Here is a 20,376-nt window from a genome sequence, read left to right as displayed (position 1 = left end):
CTTTTTGAAAAGCCTTTTCATTTGGATGTTTTTCAGTTTTCTAGTTGCTCAGTAAACGTGCATGATTATTAGAGTCCTAAACTGCTGTTGAGTCTCTCATGCATGTTACCATTGTGCATTGGGAAGTCCTTGATGGCAGGTTTTCTTAAAGAAAGCAGATTTGTAAGATTTGTTAATTACTAGGGTGTGAATAACCCACCATGACTCATTGCAGGCTCCTTGTCTCATGTTATCAAGTGCAGATTACAAAGATGTGCACGTAATAGGCTTTTGTGAACTGGTACACGGGTCTGACATACACTGGTAGTCTGTATGTGACTCACGTTTTAAACAGAGTCAGCGAGTTCCAGACATTCATGCACAAGCCTTTCTGTCTTGCCTCCTCCTCACTAACAGACGGGCACATAGGTGGTTACTTGCTCGTGTTCCTGAGCTGTATGAACAGAGGCATGGCAGGAATGAAGATGAGACAGATGGGAAGTGACCCTCCTGCTGACTTAGCCGTTTCCTCTCAGCTACACTGGGCAGCTTCCTCTGGTGGTGAGGTCTTGAGGGGAGAAAAAAGAGGAGCAGCAAGTTGTAACGTCTGTGCTTCTTCCAGCGGACACTGAGGTGCTCCCTCTGTGGCTCTCACTCCAGTGCTCCTTTCCAGTGGACACTGAGGTGCTCCCTCTGTGGCTCTCACTCCAGTGCTCCTTTCCAGCGGACACTGAGGTGCTCCCTCTGTGGCTCTCACTCCAGTGCTCCTTTCCAGCGGACACTGAGGTGCTCCCTCTGTGGCTCTCGCTCCAGTGCTCCTTTCCAGTGGACACTGAGGTGCTCCCTCTGTGGCTCTCACTCCAGTGCTCCTTTCCAGCGGACACTGAGGTGCTCCCTCTGTGGCTCTTGCTCCAGTGCACTCAACAGGTCCCTTTTTGCCTCTTAACCGTTATCTGCATTTTCTCTTTCCCCTGCTTTTGCCACAGGATTGGAATAACATTAACTGATTTTGAAAACGTGGTTGGGCTGGGAACGTGCCTGGCTGGTATTTCATTTTATTTATAAATTCAGGTGGCTGTGAGTTTTTGACAGATGAACTTACTTGTCTTTAGCACTGAGTCTCATGAGTCAAGTTTTCTGACAAAGGCATTTCTGTGGCCTCTGCTGTGTTGCTGCCCTGCACAGTGATGCATTTTCCCAGCTGTGTGTCACCTGTGAGGTGGCTCTGTGTCAGCAGTAAAGCTCACAGCTACATACTGTGCTGCCATCTGATTCCAAGTGCGAACATTCAGGTTATGGGCTGCGAATAACTCGGAAGCTTGCCAGCTATGTGCAAGGCCCTGTGGTTACTTCTAGCACCAAAACAAACAAACAAACAAACAAACAAACAGAACATCAAATACATCGAACCAAACCAAAACCCAATCCATGTGTCATACTGATATGTAATAGTTATATATTTATAAATATTTAGTTATAAAACATTTTAAGTCTCAATGTAGATTGTTTATAGTTTTTGGTGAGCTTGAAGCTTTAATAAAAGCAAGCCCCCCAAATGATTGATTTCTGGGGTTTAGTGAGAAGTAGCGTGTGCATTCTCCTTGCTCTCTGATAGCACTTACAGTACTAAATAAACCATGGAGCTTAGTCCACACGAGCAAACAGTTTCCCATCAGAAATATGTGCTCAGGAGTCAGCACAGACTGCAAAGGGTCTGGTGCCCCGCCTCCACCTCAGACACCACTTTCTACGTCACACAGCTAGCTACAACTTCAGGAGCTATACTTCCCACCCGATCTTCAACTCAGGAAAATGTTTACTTATATTTTCTGGTTTATAATTAAGGCTATGGACAGAAACATTCACATGGAAAAGTTTCAAGTCAACTTAGGGATGAGTCTTCCAGTCGTTTGTTAACTTTTTGCTGAGACTGTTTATAGCCTCATCTCCATTGAGCGTTGTTTCCCTCCTCAGAGGTTAGAGGGATGGTAGCTCGACTCTAATGTCTATTGACTGGTTGGTGTGTGTTTTTGTTTGTTTTTACTGAAGTTTGAGCCAGGGGAATGCTCTTGCACTGAGGGGGAGCTCTCACCCTCCCTGTTTAGTCCCTGTAGTAACCAGACTTGATTCTGAAACTGTCAAGGAGCCCCTCCCTCATTTACCTTATTCAGGAAGGGTCAAAGGGGCTCTTCATGGATGACCAACGACTCTGACACTTGGAAGGTTCTAAGAGTTTTAGGAAGTTTATAGCAGGCATTGTAAACAAAGAACAAGTATGTACATAGTTTGTTGTACAAACTAAAAAAAAAGTTTTTATTACTTATTGGGAGAAGTTAAGTAATGCAAAATAGTTTTCCAGCAAAGTTTAATTTATTGTATTTTTTTTTCTCTCTCATAGGTTACTGATGAATTATTGGAAAAAATTGCCTCCAGAAGTCAGAATATAATTGAGATCAACATTTCTGATTGTCGCAGTATGTCTGATACTGGCGTGTGTGTTCTAGCATTTAAGTGTCCTGGACTTCTTAGGTATACAGCCTACAGGTGTAAGCAGCTTTCTGACACCTCTATCATTGCGGTCGCATCTCACTGTCCTTTACTGCAGAAAGTCCACGTAGGCAACCAGGACAAACTCACTGATGAAGGACTCAAGCAGGTAAATCCACCGCGTTTACTGCGAGGTTTCACACACTGATTGAACAGCTGTCGCAGCAACATTTTGAAAGGTTGTTGCATTAAAACGAATTACTAGAGACTAAAGTGAGCTATGTTTTTTTTCCTGTAAAAATGAATATTTGATTAGGTGAGTGAGCTACGGAGCTGTAGTGATGATCAGATATATCAATTTTTCTGTGTTTTACAGTGAGTATCTGGGGCCAGCCATTTTACTGGATCCCCAATTGTTAGCTCCTATTTGAAATTACAGTATTCAGTTTAGGTCAGAATAATTTATTTTAAAGATTTATTTATTTATTATATATAAGTACACTAGCTGTCTTCAGACATAGCAGAGGAGGGCATCAGATTTTATTATAGATGGTTGTGAGCCACCATGTGGTTGCTGGGATTTGAACTCAGGACCTCTGGAAGAGCAGTCAGTGCTCTTAACCACTGAGCTGATTGTCTTCAGCCCCAGAATAAGTTTTTAAAAGTTATTTAAAAGCTTAATTTCCCTTTCATGTTATCAGATGACATATTTTAAACATGGTTTTAAGACATATATGGACATTCAAATTGAAGAGCACAAAATAAGAAAAATGGCAATTACCTACATTTGGCTTAATAATTGGAATTAAATCAGTTCAATAATACCCTCCCTTTTGATACTCTTCCTCTGGAATAGCATTTAACATACCCGGAGAGAGTAGCTTACACATTTATGAAGGGAGGCTCCTTAAGTGAATCATTAAATATGGATATGTGGAAAGTTGAGTATGAGGAGAACTTTGGGAAGACTGTTTTGAGTAGAGTCTACTGTGTTTATCAAAGATGCCACTAACTTAGAGGCTGTGAAGGGATACTTTTCTTTAACTAGTTTCTTCTTTTACAGATAAAGCATTTTATAACATTCTTGAAATCAGTTAATATATTCCTTTCTAGCGAAATATATACTCCCTATGATTTTTCTTTTTCAGCATTTCATTTCTCAGCAAAACATTTTTTATATTAATGTATTAACAGCTAGATTATCTTTACATATTTAGTGTCATGTAACACAATAGGCATTATTAGCAGGCTAGTGGGGATGTTCTGAGTAATACTTGGAAAAAATTCATAGTTGTGGTTAGAGTAGAGAGAAATTAGCAAGGTTTTCAAGGAACGGACTATGTTGTCACAGTCACACACCCCTGAAACTGACTGTGTAAAGCCTGTGCTATGTCAGTCATCATAAGTGTTAGCTAACATTTCAGTGTGGTAGTTGTTCATGGGATTCAACTATGAAGTAGCTGTATACAGTGCAGTGTTCTAATAGATAGGAAAGCCGCTTGAATATTTTCTTTGTAGCGAACAGATTCTCATTGTAGTGTACAGTACCACTTTTCTGTTCTTAACTGTTCTGTAGCAGGGCATGGCAAGATTTGGCTGTTACGTTAGACTGCTCTGACTGACAGAGCGGTGTTTGGGTATGGTACAAGGAAAATGGATTATTATATATATATATATATATGTTTTCTAATTTATACTATATTACTGTGTTAAATAAATGTTGCCCATGACCCACTTAGTGAACTAATTTCTAACCTATTGATATTTGATAAATTGTGTTATGGAGTGTATTGTGGTTTTAGTAAACCAATTGTTTCATGGTGACTTATTCATGAGTAACGGTTTTCTGTGATTATTTTTTTTTTTCTTGAACTCAGTTATTTAGCAGTTCCTTGTTGACTTTGGTGACTCGTTGTCCCCCTTTTGACAATAAATGACAAATGGTGCAGAAATGAGTACATGCCTTTTATTCGTAATAACTTTGAAATGTCTTTCCTTCAGAAGTGCTATAATTTCAGCTGTATTTAGCAAAAAACAAATGTATGTTTTTTAAGTTATAATTAAAGTATTGAATTCTGCTAGATGTTTCTCCGACTATAGTGACTTCCTTAAGATTTTAGTTGTTTAAAAAAGTTTTTTTTCTTAGCATGTGTGTGTGTGTGTATGTGTGCGTGAGTGTGCATGTGTGTCATAGTGTACATGTGGAGGTTAGAGGACAGGTTGGCGTAGTTAATTCTCTCTTACCATGTGAGTTCCAGGGTTAAGACTTAGGTAGTCAGTCTTGGTGGCTAGTGCCTGTACCACTGGGTCATCTTGCTGCCCTCCCCTTCTAAAATTAACTAATTCATACGTGTGCACACATGCCATGGTTCGCACGAGTCAAGTGGCTCCCAGAGATTGAATTCGGGCACCAGGCTTATAGCAATGGCCTTTACCCACCGAGTCATCTTGCCAAAAGTTGGATGCTTTGACCAAACTATCTTACTTACAGAATGTCATCTTTTGAATGTGAATCTTTCTGTCTCCATGGAAATCATACTATATAGTTTCATCGGTGGGAACATTTTACCACTATGTTGTACCTCTGTTGTATTTGTCTAATCAGACTATGATTATGAATCTGGGAGAAAGAGCAGTTTAATTAAGAATAATAGCTATTTTAGTTTTCTTAATATTTTCTCATTTAGCATTTGTATTCATGTAAGTAATTGTTAGTAGTCAACTCATTAAAATATTTAAGAAACTATATCCTTTGTTACATTATATATGACAGTCCCAACTTAGTTTGAGTCGTGTAACTCCGATGTTTCTGAAAATAAGCCATTGTAGATTTTTTTCCATATTAAAATGATAATTAAAAACTGAATTGTCAGTAAATTTCAGTCTGGCTGTTGTATGAGTTCTTTAGTTTTCAGAAGATAGATCTTTAGGCTACAGCTCTAGCTGAGTGGTGGAGCGTTCGTCCAGGCTGCACACGGCCTGGGCTTGCTCTCCAGCTCAGCCCAACAGTCCGTCCACAAACCCCAATCCAGGCGAAAATTCTTCGAACAGGTGGAAATGTTTAAAAGGAGCCAGAGGAGCCTGATCCACTGGAAACAGGACCACAGCAAGCAGCAGGCACCGCACGTTGGAACTAGAGGCTAACCTGGCCAACAAAATGAGCCAGAGCAACACTGAACACAAAGTCAATCAAAAACCACAGCAAACCAACACCTCAAAAGCAGAAATCAAGGAAAGGCAAATTAAAAGTAGAAGGAATATAGTGTTGTTGCTTTAAAAAACACACAAAACCAATTTGTGTTCTAGTCTCTAGGATGGCAGTAGGTGGAAAGATGGCAGCTACATTCCAAGTGTGGGCACAGGTTCCTGGTCCCAGAGGGAACGGGGTGGACCTTATTTGCACATTACTTGTGTGTGTGTTTATCTAAACTATGGGGAACTACGCATAGGGGTGATGCAGGTATCCTGTAATATATTACCAGCATTTTTATGATAGAAAAGCTGTAGACATAGGTTGAAAATATTTTAAAGCAAATAGAAAAAATCTTGTAGTTGCTGTGTAGAGCGTATGAGGAGCCATACAGTAGCCTTCCCGAGGGAGACGGTTTGGGTTTAGCATCCTGTCTGAAATTAGGACTGCCAGTCTCATTATGTACAGGACAGTTTAGAAGGTCCCACGCCCTGCTCAGAACACGTTTGTTTAGGAAGACAGAAGCATCCGTTCTCACCACTGGCTGTCTTGTGCGCAGTGATGCCATGTCTCATAAGTCACCTCCCCTGTGACAAGAGAGGGACAATTAAGAGCGGAAGAAATGAAACAAGTAAGAAGCGAGCAGAGCAAGAACAATGTCGGGTCATAGCCAGAACAGAGCCTGATTGCCAAGGCTGTCCAGAGAGGGGTGTGTGTGTGTGTGCGCGCGTGTGCGTGTGCGTGCATGTGCACGTGTGCAAGGTTTTGCTTTGCTTTTAAAATTCTGGTATTTATGGAAATCTCCTTTGAAATCCCAGCCTTCAAAGTGGTAAATCCCAGGGACTGAAGGAGAGTCCTAGGTTTTCAGCTCAGCACACTGTAATGATTTACCTACTTTATTTCCTTTATGTGTGTGTGGGGGTGAGTGGATATGCATGTATCATTGTCATGGAGTTTGTAGAGGCCAAAGGGTGGTCGGCGCCTCTGGAACTGGATTGACAGGTGGCTGTGAACTGCCTGGTGTGGATGCGGGCATCTGAAGCCTAGTCCTTGCCAACAGCAGCCACTGACCCTAACCACTGAGCCATCTCTGTAGCCCTTCTAATAACCGATTTTGGACTCGAGTCACAAGGCGCGCCAGGATTTTAAATGGATAGAATCCTTTTTTGAGGAAATGTGCATGATGGACTTCTGAGAACAACATTTAAAATCAGTTTTTAAAATAGGATACTCCAAAAGCTGAGAAAAGTCACTCACAGATAGCCCAGCTGGGCTTAAAGATTGATGAATAGGTGGAGAAATGCTTATCTTTATGTGCATGTGAGGTTTTCTCATAAATAGACTGCCTTTTGAAAACCTTGAAAGTAATGAAATTATCCAGTTGTTCCCACAACTATGACGGAATTAACCTGGAAACCAAATAGAGAAAATAGTAAAATCCTCAAATATTTGCAAATTGAACAGTCTACTCATAATAGCCGGTGGCTCCCAGAAAAAATGGAGGAGGAATTGAGAGTTAGGAAAATGCGTGTGATAGGAAGAGAGTCATCTGCTGTAGAGCTTCGGGTAACAGTGCTGCAGCTCAGAAACGCAGCCGTGTGCATCTGAAGGCACTTATGTGTGACGATGAAGCCCCCAAGACTAGCAATACTATTCAGTCACAAAATCAAGAAGACTGTTGGAAAAGCAAAAACCCTTCCATTCTGACTCATTTAGCGTCATTCTCCTGCACGTGACTGACGTCTTCTCTCTTCCTAATGTTAACGATTCTGTTTGAAGTTGTGCAACGTTTAGCTTTTTCAAATTTGATATTCTTCACGGAGTCCTATATGTTTAAGGACTCTTTGTCTTTTTGTAGCTCATTTCTCTTTAGCAATTGATGACGTTCCATCACCTCTACATACAGTTCATTTCTCCTTCGTTCAGCTCCTGCAGGACTGTTGTTTAGGTGTTGTTTCTCAGAGTCTGGAAAATAATAGCAGTGAGTTTGGTGGTTGCTCTGGTCACAGGGCGAGTCTCCAGCTGTACCGTGGGCCCCTTTTTCTTCATGATGCTTATCTTATTGTTTGTCTCGGACATTTTGACAGTTTGCTGTAAGCACACGTTAGGACTGCTGTGAATTGTTGGGGATTTGACTCATATTACTTAATGTTTCCTTTTATTTCCTGTATATTTAAATAACTTTGCTTAAAGTGTGCTCTTCAGAGAGTATAGCTTCTGCTTCCGTTGGAAGGTTAGTGTTAGCACGGAGTGCCCAAGCCCTGTGCTCTCCGTCTGCTTTGTCTGTAATGGATTTTGTAGCGTGTGCCTTGCTCCTCTCTCTCTGCACTTTACCTGGTGCTCTCTTGTCACCCACATGTAAACATTTTACTCTGTTCTCTTGCGTAGTGTATGAGATTAGATATATCGTCATAGTTTGCTGTAGGCACGGTGTCCTTATCATCTGCCTCCTATCTTGTCTTTGATTTTCTGTTATTTGATAACATCCTGTGGTATCATTTGAGATTCTCAGCTTGGCATTTGGTGTGGAACATTAATCTGGGGAACGTTTGGGCTCCAGAACCTCACACACTGGCATTCTTCCCTTCGCATGGAATCACACACAACCTTTTCAGTTCCGCTATGCTCCTGCAGCAGGCCAGTGTATCCTGGCCATTCCATTCCACCTCTCCAGTCTCTTGTGTTTGCTTTCATTTTTGCGGCGTACTAGTTTCATAAAATTAAACCCTCATATTCCACTCAGCTCCTTGCAGCTTGCTAATGAGTCTGTCTGAGACAGTCTACATTTTTGTTAAAATGTATTGTGTTATTTCTAACTTGGATAATTTTTAGAATTTTTGCCTCTCATGTATTCACCTACTCTTGCATGTCGCCTATGTTTTCCATTAAAGCCCTCGGTATATTAGATAAAACAAAAAACAAAATATCCTGGTTCAGGAATTCAGCATCCCAGCTCTGCCTGACCCTAGTTCTAATGATTATGGAGTCTCTTTTCCCTGCCTCCCTATCCATCTGTGCTTTCTAATACACGTTGTGGAATTAGATCTCGGTAAGTGGAACGTGTGGAAATGCATCTTCTTTAGAGTGCAGGAAGGACTGTGTGGCAGATGGTGTCCCCTCTGTCCTGTGACGAGGGCTCTGACTGTTCGGTGAGTCTTCCCGGAGTGTTCCTGGATGGTTAGACTCCTTGGACTCTTGTACTTTTCTTCTGCCCCGGGTGGACTGGAGAGGCATAGCCCAAGGGAAGGAACTTTTCTGGGTCAGGGGGCGGGGAAGGGGTTAGGCTCTGACAGAACTCCAGCACACTAGGCTCTGGTAAACAGTTGCTCCTGAGGAGAAGCACTGTCAACAGCCGAATGTAGGCCTGTGGCACAAACTTTTAATCCCAGCACTTGGATCTCTGTGAGTTTTAGGTCAGCCAGGGTCAGTAGATGAGACCCTGACTTAACCGAATGAAATGAAACAAAACAACCCAGACCTTCTCTGGTGTATTTCGAAATAGTTTTTCTCTTCCACAGCCACAAGTGATTGTTCTCTGACAGAGTCTGTGAAGACTGGAATGTCTGTCAGGGAAGCTTGTACAGGTGCAGGGACCTTCCAGTCCCACCTTCCTGTGGGTTCCATTGTCAGAGTGACTATCCTGAGTCTATAGCAATTTGTTGATTTCAATTCAGGTTTTTCTATTTCCTGCTGCTTCTGTCAGGAGGTTTTGGTTCTGGTTAAATGTGATTATCTATAGCAATTTGTCCTGCATGTTCATAGCCGTGACGGAGGAGAAGAATGCTGTCTCCTCAGTTTGCTTGACTCTTATGCTGTTAGGACACAGAGGACCAGAAAGCAGAAACTGTTTCACTAATAGAAACGTGACTCCCAGGTGATGAACTTTATCTCTTCTCTTAATCAGACACTCATGCTGGATTATGGAACAACTGTAGTGTCTCCCCGATTGTCTGCTGGATAGTTTAGATGAAACCTTATTTAGGGATCCTGCTCTCTAACTTTATGTTAACTTGACACAAACTATAGTCATTGGAGAGGATTTATCTTATTTGAAAAAATGCCTCCAGAGGATCTGGTTGTAAGTAGATAGTGTGTAGGACATACTCTTTGTGATCAGGGAGAGAGGGCCCAGCCCACTGTAGATGAGGACACTCCTGGTCCTAAGTTTTAAAAGAAAGCAGGTTAAGCAAGCCATGGTGAGTCAAGCCAGGTCCTCTGCAGTCAGCTCCTTCTCAATGTTTCTGCACTGTTTGAGTTTCTGTCCTGACTTCCTTTGATGATGGACAGTGCTGTGGAAGGTTAAGCTGACTAAAATTGCAGCAGGAACAGTGATCAAGACAGGGACATATCTTATTTCCAGGGTGCTACTTCTGTGTGTGTGTCTCAGCTAGAGGGCAGGCATCTGATCAAGATCCCTCCGCATGGCATGGTCAGAGCTGCACTGTCATCAGCATCCTCTTCCTGGGTACAGAATCTTGTGTTGAGAAGACTTGTGTGCTCTATCTGTGGTTTGGGACTCAGGACGAGCTTATAGAGAAACCGTACAGGCTTGGTTGATGCCCTGTAAATGTCTTTCTGTGAGTCATGGTCAGATTTTTTTTACAACATGGAGGAATTGAAGGACAACAACAAAATAAACTGATATGACGGTGCCTTGAGAGTCTAGACCTTGGAATATTAATGGATAAATAATGGCAATTTGTTCAGTCAGGATTGATCTGCTTCGTGGGGTATGTTGTCTGAAACAGCGGCAGTAACCAACAAGGCAGTAACTGATGTTTCCCCTTTGGTAGTGAGTCATGTTAGCCTGCTTCCCAAGACACTAATCACTAGTGAGATAATGAAGGGACGTGTGGCATTGTGACTTGGTCCTGTCCTCTGCCATGATGTCATTTCCTTGCAGATAGAGTGACCAGTATCCTGTGTTAGTATTCCATGCAGTCAGCCTGATTCTCTGACTTTAGCTGGAGCTTTACCAGCGTGGCGTTACACAGTGATGTCTAAGACTCCACCAAAGTCGCTGTCACTCTTAGATGGAAGCTGCTTTACTTGTCTTTCCGGTGCAGTAATGGTTGAAGTTCCACAGAGGTGTGTCCTTTGCTGCCCAGAATCTCAGTAGAGTAAGAGTAAAACAGAGTGCCAGAATCACACACCAAACTCAGCACTCAGAGACTTTAGGCACAGGACGTTGCTTCTATGAGGCTAAGCGGGCTTGTGAACGTGACTCTGGCGTCTGGCCATCTGATGTAGTCATAGCTGGATAAATAGGCCAGCAGAGTAGTCCCAGTCAGAGGAGTCTGAGCTGCTTGTCCTCAGGGACAGGAGTGTAGAGATGAAGTGTGCATGTCTCTCCCTTGCTTATAGTTAATCCATTTCAGTTAGATGGCTGCTTCCTTTCCCCAGAGAGGAGAATTCAGCCCCCTTGCCCACCCTTCTCTGGTTTTTACCCTTTCATCTTGTGACTAGATTGTGTTGTGTCTTTTGTTAAAAGAGTTCTGTTTCTTCACATTGTGTAATTGTGTACTGCATTCTTGTGTATAATATTTTGCTCTGATTGGGATTTGTGTGTTCTATCCTCTTTAGTCAGTTTTTATATTTAGCAGCAGTGGAACTCACTAATTTCTCTTGTTGCATGAATGGAATTGCCTTCCTAAACTTAGCTAGTGTCCTCTGAAGACTTTGACTGGACTTGTGCCCAAGGGCTGCTGCAACAGCAAGTCATCTATACGACTTCAGCGCAGTCCATTCGCTCTTTTCATCTAGATGCTGGAGTACATTAGATTCCCTACTACCACTTCTTAGGTCTTCTTGCTTTGATATAGTCTCAGGATTTGTGCTTTAATAGCATCCTTATTAAAAGTACATGGGAGATTTTCTTTCTTTCTTTCTTTCTTTCTTTCTTTCTTTCTTTCTTTCTTTCTTTCTTTCTTTCTTTCTTTCTTTCTTTCTTTTTTAGAACTGAGTATTTGGAAAGCAACAATAACATCACCCCCCCCCCCCAAAAAAAATCCCACAAACCTCTAAATCTACCCCCATGCTTAAAGGTTTGAGTGCAGATTTCTATTCTAGGAACACAGGCATCAGGATTTGATAGTGTTGCTCTGTGGCTTTATGTGAAAACTGTCAAGAAGTTTGAGACATTCTTAGCCCACTCCTTTGTATGAACCGAATTTTTACTGGAAGCCTGGACTGTGAGACTCTCATAGCTGGGGTTGTCAAGGAGTATGACGATCTGTTTTGATCATCTGTGGTAGACACATGGATGAACCTTTCCGTTTAGAGCATTTAATAGCTTTTTAAAAGTCAGTCCAGTGCTCCCTGTGAAATGAACTTTAGCATCAGAATCATCACCAACGTGCTTGTGTTCTTAGAGACAGACCCTGTGCTCAGTTTTGTGGACCAGGAGCAAGGTCTGTGAGAAGGTAATAAAGAGGTTGTCTGAGGGTTAAAGTGGTACTTGGACTGAAAAAGTCTCGTTTTACCTTTTTTCAGACATATTTGAGCCAATTCAGAGTTCTCAGTATCGGTTTGGATTCGGCTTTCTTAGGCATACATTCTAGAAATGTACCTCCTTTTTTGATTAATTAAATGGGATTAGATAGCTGATATCAGTGAGCATGATGAATAATATCGGCAGTGTTGTATACACGTGTACATAAAGTGTTTTCACTAACAGTAAGTTTTCAGATCACATTTAGATTATGTTGTATACAGAATCACCATTTAGCTACTATAGTGTATTGGATTTACTGTTACTGTGGCTTTCACTTGTATTGTGAAGGAAAGACTAAAGCTTAGATAGATGATGGTATGTAAGTGAATTCATGTTCTTGTTTTTCTGGTCTACTCTTCTGGTCTCTCTTCTATGCGTGGACATAGTTTTAAAATCTGGGATTAACTTTGACATAGAACTGTATAAAGCAACCATGACTACTTGTGTTTGTTGCATTTAAAGGTGTGTGGAAGGTGTAGGTGTGTGAAAAAGTGCTGGTGTAGTACACACACAGCCTGGGGCTAAATCTTTAACACCAATGAAAAACGTCTTAGAGAGCTGTGTATGTACTACTTGATTACTGTATTCAATCAAGAATACTTAAGTACAGCAAGAGAAGGCCTGAAGCCACTACTCTCTCCACAGACTCAGAAAAGGGCTAGTGTTCAGTGTGACCTCATGATGCGAGTCCTGAGAAATTAGGGACAGTAGGAACATACCATAGAACAATAAAGGCTCTAGCCAACAAGCCTGTAGCCAGCACAACAGCAGATGGTGAGACCAGTATTTCCTCTAAAGCCTACAATAGGAAGGAGTTCTCTTCTTGCTATTCTTCAGCATAGATTTAACATGAGTAGTGATATGTAAACCATGAGATGGATAAAAAAACAAGAGAAAAGAAGTCAAATGTCCTTTATTCATTGACAGCTTGATTCTATATGTGAAGGACCCTGTAGACTTTGCCAGAACCTCTAATAGACCTTTCAGTTAAGTTGCAGAATACAAAATCACCATATAAAGGTTAATGACTTTGTTCTATACTGATAACAAACTCTTTTAGAAAGAAACTAAGAAAAATGTTTTTACACACACCCGGGACAAACCTAACGGAGGAATTAAAAGATCTGCAATAAAAATCTGAAGACACTGAAAAAAGGAACGAAGCAAACAGCAGACAGCAGCGGTGTCCTCCTGGATTGGCAATACGAATGCTACTAAAATTAGTGTACAGATTTAATACCTGTGCCATCAAAATTACAGTGACAGTCTTTACCAAAGTAGAAAACATAATCCCAAACAAACCTTATGGAAATGTAAAACCAATAATAACCAAAGAATTCATAGGAGAAAGAATACAGTTGGAGGTATTCTAATACTTGACCTCAAAAATTCTACCAACTATAGTGTCAAGACCACAAAATACTCTCAGAAAAATAAGGTATGTGGACCAGTGGGGTCAGGGTTGTGGACCCTGACATAAACCCACAGAGTTCCGACCACTTAATGTTTGACCTAGGTGTCAGAAGCACAGAGTGTGTGTTGGTGTATTCAGCAGAAGGGTGAAATCAGGATCCCTGTCTTCTACACTGCACAAAAATCAGTTCAAACTGGATCGAAAACCTCAATGTAAAACCTGGAACAGAATGCTCCTAAGGATAAAGTGGAGCAAGGGACGTTCCGAATAGGAAATAGCCCCAAGAATTAACACATGGAATTCCACACGATTAACAGTGTCAGCAGTGTGACCAGGCAGCTTGCAAAGGAGGATCAAGTCTTTGCCAACTTAGCTGATAATCTAGAATTTATGAGGGGCTGCAAAAATTAAAATATGCTTCCTAGAAATGGGAAGAAGTGAGCTAATGAAACAACTCTTCTCAGAAGAAACGCACGTAGCCAATAAGTACTTATAGAAGTGTTCAGCATCCCTAGCCCTCAGAGAAATGTAAATCAAAATCAAGATTCCGTGTCACCCGAGTCAGAAGAGCTGTCTGTCATCAAAAGTGGCATCAGGAAATGATGGTGAGAATGTGGGGAAAGAGGAGCCTTGGTTCCTGCTCACAGGAGTGTAAGCAGTGCAGCCTTTTTGAAAGTGGGTATGGAGCTTTCGCAGGGAAATAAAAAGAGGTCTACCATTAGACCCCGCTGTGCCGTTTCTGAGCATCTCCTAAGCACATCGTAGTGCACACCTGGGCATTCATGTTCACTGCTGCTTTCTTCATTATGGCCAGGACACCAAATGAGCCTTGATGAACGGAGAGTAAAAGTATGATACACCCCATGGAATTTTGTTTAGCTGAAAAGAAAAATTGTGGAATTTTTACAAACAGTACATGGATCTATAACTTACTCTTTTAAGCTGATTGACCCAGGCACACGTGTGGATTTCAGCTTTTAATACAATCAGAGAGAGGGAGGGAGGGAGGGGATAGGAGGGAGGGAGGATTGGTGAACAAGTCAGAGACACATTGAGGTGATGGAGGGAAAGGAATATGGGCAGAGATCGAGAAATTGAAGATGAGATTGGGGGAGGGGGAGAATGAGAGAGCGCATGAGAGAGCAGTTTTTCTGAGGAAGACCCAAGGACAAGAGGAGCCACGTGACATGACAGCACATATGAATCAGAGGAAGACAAGGAACACGAGTGGAGAGGAAGATCAACATTTGCTTGGGAATCACACAGTGAAGCAGGACTGGGTACTGATATCAAGACTCGGTTAATGAAAGGGCAGTCAGAGGAATGCTCCTCCCTGCAGCCAGTAAAGCTAGTCGTTCCCGTGTCGGTCTGCGTTTCCGTCTCTGTATACGTGCCTGTTCATCTAAGCATACACACATTGCTGTGAAAGTGTGTATATATTTTCATATTTCTTTTCCAATATTCCAGTTTAATGGCTATGTGATACTGATTTATATGACTATGCCATTAGTTTTATATTTAGGTTCCCCTAACCCCCGTCTGCATACACTATTAAGACTTACAAGTGTGAACTTAAAACTGTTAAGTCTATGTGTGTTGTGTGGCACAGTTGAAACAAGTGTGTTAGAGGGCAGATGGTTTCTAAAATAAGGTTTTAAGTGATTAGTCACCTTTGTCACTTTCTGTTAGTTTAAAAGTAATTTACAAGTCATTCTTTAACTTTGGTATGGCTTCTTTAAAGTATTGCATGAAAATCTCACTAGAAATATGTTGCCTTTGTTATTTTTTGAGCATTGAGCTAAATCTCTTTGTTTACAGCTGGGCTCAAAATGCAGAGAACTCAAAGATATTCATTTTGGCCAGTGTTACAAGATCTCAGATGAAGGCATGATTGTCATAGCTAAGAGCTGCCTGAAGTTACAAAGGATATACATGCAGGAAAACAAATTAGTAAGTACTTGTTTTTGTCTGTGCTGTTCAGTCTGTTTCTCTCTTCGAATTCCTTTTATTCTGTGTACAAGTTGTCTTCTGGATATCAAGTGGCAAGTACTACTCGTTGAAATACAGAAGTTGCTCAGCTGTTTTATAGTCTGGTGCCGTAAGAGAATAGATGCTCTTGTGTGATGCTGCTCTTAAACCTTCGTTAATGCATGCTGCCGTGCCTTTATAGAGTTCTGACGGTGAATCTGACTCGGGCACACTGGGATAGATACGGTGTGTTAGCTGAATCTGTTTATTGTGGGAGTTCCCATGGTGCCTCTAGGAATTATAATAATTCTAGATTAAGAATGTTTTAGGTCCAGCAATGTATATATTTACAAATAGTGCTTTTTATTTAGAATGGTTAAAAGATAGGATCTAGTAAATGTGGGTAAAGAATCGTGATAATTGCGTAATTTGTATATTTTGAGCACATGCATATGCGTTTCACAATGGATTAATGTACTCATTTTTTTTGGTTGAGATGTAGTCACATAAGGTTTTTATTATATACATAAAGCTGTGTAATAATCACCAATATCTAATTATATAACATTTTTTAAATTAGCTCAGACTCTGCTCATTAACCATTGCTTCTGTTCCCTTTCCCTAGCACAAGGTAGCTGCTAGTTTATTTCCTGTTTCTGTGAGTTAGCCTATTTTATATGTTTTGGTAGAAGTGGAGTCACATTGTAATGATCTTCTGCGTCTTTTTTAGGTTCACCTGTGGTGTAGCTCGTATCTAAATGAAACTCAAAGCCACTTAATTTTAACTGATGGGGATAGCATACCAATTACCAGGACATGTTGTCCCTGGGGGAGCTGGTGGGAGTTTCCAGTGTCAAAATAATGTGTGTGTGTAAAGTTTAAACTTTTAAACTTGCATCTCAAAATGAAGACATTTTTGTTGCCCTTTTAAGTTTTAAGGATTTTGAGATTAAAGACAAACTGAGATTATACTAGAACATCTCTCCCTTCCTATTCCTCTGTCCACGCCCTGCTGTGTACCCTTCTCCACTCTCCTTCAGACTCCCCACTGTGTTCACTTCCTGCTATCTTACACATATATGTTTCTAATTGTAACTTGTTCGGTCTGTATAGTTATTTGAATGTGTGTTTTCGGACCTGACCGCTTGGTATCGGACACGGAAGTGGTGTGCTCTTCCCTGGAGAGGACCTCCTCCCGGTCTCCCAGCCTTCCCTTGTTCTCCATGGGTCTTTGTGTAGAGTTGAGGCCTCCTGGGTTTTCACTGGCATGTGTGTTGCTTATCATTGTTCAGCCTATGTTTGGGCAGTCACATTTGTAAGAGCCTGGGTCTAGCTTCTGATGTTACTAGGAGACATAATCTCACAGCGAACTCCTTGATCCTGTCTCTTACAGTTACCTTACCCACTCTTCTACAATGTTCCCTGGGCCTTAGGTGAGTGAGTGTTTTGTAGATGTATCTGTAGATGTATCTGTTGGGACTGGGGTCCACAATTGCCTTTTGATTGGTTGTGGTTTTTCTGTGATGGTCTCTCTCTATTGCAAAGAACAGGACACTTATCTGTCCTAAGGAAAAGCGTTTCTAGATTGTCGTTAGGGATTATGTGGTTTAATAAATTAGTGGTTGTAGATTCTCCTCCCATAACCATGGTTTCACTTGACTGAGTAGTTAGACAGGTCCCTAGTGACCGACATGTCTGCTCTCCCTCTTTCTGATCAGGTTTTAAATCCAATATGAGAGCTGTTGGTTACCACCAAGGTGTGTGTGCCACTACTGCACCTTTAGGGTTACCATTCCATGCTGGCCATCGATGTGGAGAATTGTTAGCTGCCTCCTTTTTTTGGCAGCTTCCTTGGTGCTTTCTGGCACCATGAATGTTTGTCCACAAAGAAGGCCTGTCTGCTTCTGAAATGTAGAAAAAAAGTCCATGTATGAACTTCAGTTGTGGAAGGGGTTTGAAGTATCACCTATTCTATTGAGATGACACTTTTTGAAAGTATTTAAAAATTGAAACACCATGAATTAAAATTAAGTGCTCTTATTACCACAAAATATGCTTTTACCTAGAGAATACACAGTAAGGAGTACCTCAAAGTCTTCTTTAAAGTTAATGTGAATATAGTCTTTTGAGGGTATATGCTTACCGAGAGGTTTCTGGGTCACATAGACTGACATTTAGTTTCTCTCTTGCATGTAACCTGAAGGTCATGAAAATAACCTGAAGGTCATGAAACCTCATTTGTTGATGGTGTTGATATTTGTCTTTCAGGTTATAGTTAAGATTAGGACATATATATTTATTATATTGGCATAATAAGTACTCCCAGATTCATCAGTGCAAATTGACTCATACGATACTCTAAAAGCCTAAGGCAGTTCATATCTTATCACAGATAAATTTATTAATAAGCTTTGGTTTCCCTGGTACACAACATAAATGAGAGGCTATTAATCCTGACTTAAGCATTTCTAATGTTTAGTAGTGTTGTTGGTTTGAGTGACAGTTGTGTTCTTGTCATGAAATACAGAGATGCAGGGAGGATTAGCTAATGGCTTTTCAAAGGTGGCACTGCTCATGTTGGGAAGATATGCTTTATTTTCTTGCTTGTTTTGTCCATGCTGCGCTGCATTGGAAGTGTGGCATATACTTAAATCCATAGAGAATCAGATCTGGACTTGGTTTTTATTTTATGGGGGATTTAAAGTGTTTCGATAAACCTTAAAGAGAAGCCATGTGATAGTCATTAAGGTTCTTAGGAGGAAACTCAGAACATGTTGAGCTCTGTTGGGCGATTGGATTCCCGACAACTAACTTGCCATAGGACTTAAGCATATTTCTGTTTTTGCTCTGACAAGTATACTGGTCATTTGCTAATTTCATTAGCTGCTAATAGAGATGTTGCAAAAGAACTCTGTTTCAGAAAAGATGCCAGCAGTTTGCCCTGTGTTCAGATGAACTCCTTTATTTCTCTCTTAGTGGGTCTTCTCTGAAACAGTTAGAGCTCCTGCTTGCCTGTGTAGTCCGGAATTACTACAGTTAATTGCATTTGTCCTGTAGCTGCTCGAGCAGGCAGCATTCAAGTTAGGCCTTGGCCTTTAGGTGGCAGCATTGTCTCGGTCCATGTTTCCCTGACAGGGTTTCCCATCCTTGATGCACTGTGAAGATGGAATGCCTACAGTTTCTGCTGCTGTGGGGCCTCATTTAACTATTTTCTTTGAGGTGGTATTAGTGGGGAGATTTATGCTTCTGCCATTGAGTACTAACTGCATGAGGAACACCACACATTGGGATTGCATTTGTATGTGATCCAGAAAGAGATGTGAATATCTTATTTATGGTTCCACCTAAAATAGAATAAACTTTAGAATTTGAGATAGATGTCTTTGTCTATGAGAACTTATCCTATGGAAAATTATGACTAATTGGCATTTAGAGTCTCAATAAGCCATGTCAAAAAATAGAGAACTACACCATAGACCTTTTAAGAAGTATGAGTTTGTGCTTCTCTCATTTTCGATTGAGACAGGTGCTTTCATGGATGCATTTTGCATTTTCTGTAACCCCTATGTAGACTCTAGAACAGGTTTGTGGAATTCAGATGTAATGAGGGTCTAGCCTGTCCCAGGCTTCCGTCCTTCTCCTGAAGATTGCCTTTCAGTCCCTTTTGTGCAGAATCTGCTACAGAGCAGTTTTTAAGGTTATACTTAGCTAGAGCATTGTCTTAGTCCATTTTCCTCTGCTGGAATAGAATACCCATGGGTTAGTTATTTGTCAAAGCAGAGGTTTATCTGGCACATGGTCCTGGAGGCTGGGAAGTCCAGGAGTCTGTGCCGTACAGCTTTAGTGCTGTATCTCCCCATGAAGGACAGTAGAAAGGGAAAAAGGAGTACGGGGGTGTAGGGGGAGGGAGGGAGGGAGCGGATATAGACTACCAAAGAGCCGTAAATCAGTGCTTACCACAGAGAAACCGTTAACCTCCTGTTAAATTTTCTGCTCTCTGAAGTAGTAAAGCAAGCCCCCTTAAGCATCCACCGCTAGCTTCACGGTGTTTTCCTCCCATTGTCTCCTTCCAGAGGCAGCTGTATTGATGGCCTAGGATTTTCAAAAAGTATTTCACTGTCCACATGGATAGGATGGCGTTTGTCTTCGTGTAATTTATATTTGTTGTCATATGCTTAAGGATCTGGTCTCACAGTCTGTGCTCAGTCTGTCCTTGGTGTTCAGCTTGATTGTTGGGGTGTAGCCACGGTGACGATAATGCATTCTCTTTATGACTGGTGACTTGTGCTGTGTCTTCTCATCCATTGCTACTTGAAGGCACTAATGTCGTGCCTTCCCTCGTGCCTAGCGTTTTGTTGTCACAGGCAATAGAATCTGCGTGTCAAGGCCACCAAGTCAGGCTCAGTTCCAGTTTACTTTTACTAAGGCTCGGTCACTCCTTCATTGGAACGGCTTGGCTGTGCTTCTGCTCCTGGCCTGTCATTTCTTCTGAGGGCAGGGAGTATCGGTCACCTGTTTATCTGTCACCTTGTAAGTGTAGATCTGAAAAGAGATTGAGTAAATACTGGTTTAGTGTTACATGGGTTACATTCGACTTGAACATACTGTTGAACTGTATTTCTGTAACTGCTCTGGGAATGTACTTTTAAAAGTAAGGTACCTTTGAACAAGTAAGTAACAGCTTTATAGTTTAACAATGCAGAAATAATCATTTCTACGTTAAAAAATAATTGCATTAAAAAAAATTCAATTGCCTCACCTGTGATGTAACTTTTGTGCTAGTTTTCCCCAGACAAGTTGGTTAGTGAGGTTGGAGAGGATTTGAAGGGTTCAACACATGCAGCT

General features: G+C 41.3%; 1 protein-coding gene across 1 annotated transcript in view; it reads left to right on the top strand.

The window, feature by feature from the left end:
* Nucleotides 1-20,376, top strand: part of FBXL17 (F-box and leucine rich repeat protein 17) — a 423,066-nt gene that overhangs the window by 14,038 nt on the left and 388,652 nt on the right. The window contains exons 3-4 of the mRNA XM_080933091.1: nt 2,378-2,635; nt 15,382-15,513. Coding sequence (XP_080789217.1) covers nt 2,378-2,635; nt 15,382-15,513 — 390 coding nt within the window. The remainder of the gene's footprint in view (nt 1-2,377; nt 2,636-15,381; nt 15,514-20,376) is intronic.

This window comes from Micromys minutus (assembly GCF_963924665.1).
Source record: "Micromys minutus genome assembly, chromosome: 19".
NCBI classification, from domain to species: domain Eukaryota; kingdom Metazoa; phylum Chordata; class Mammalia; order Rodentia; family Muridae; genus Micromys; species Micromys minutus.
The sequence above is the reverse complement of the archived record's forward strand: the minus strand, read 5'-3'. Positions and strand labels throughout refer to the sequence as shown.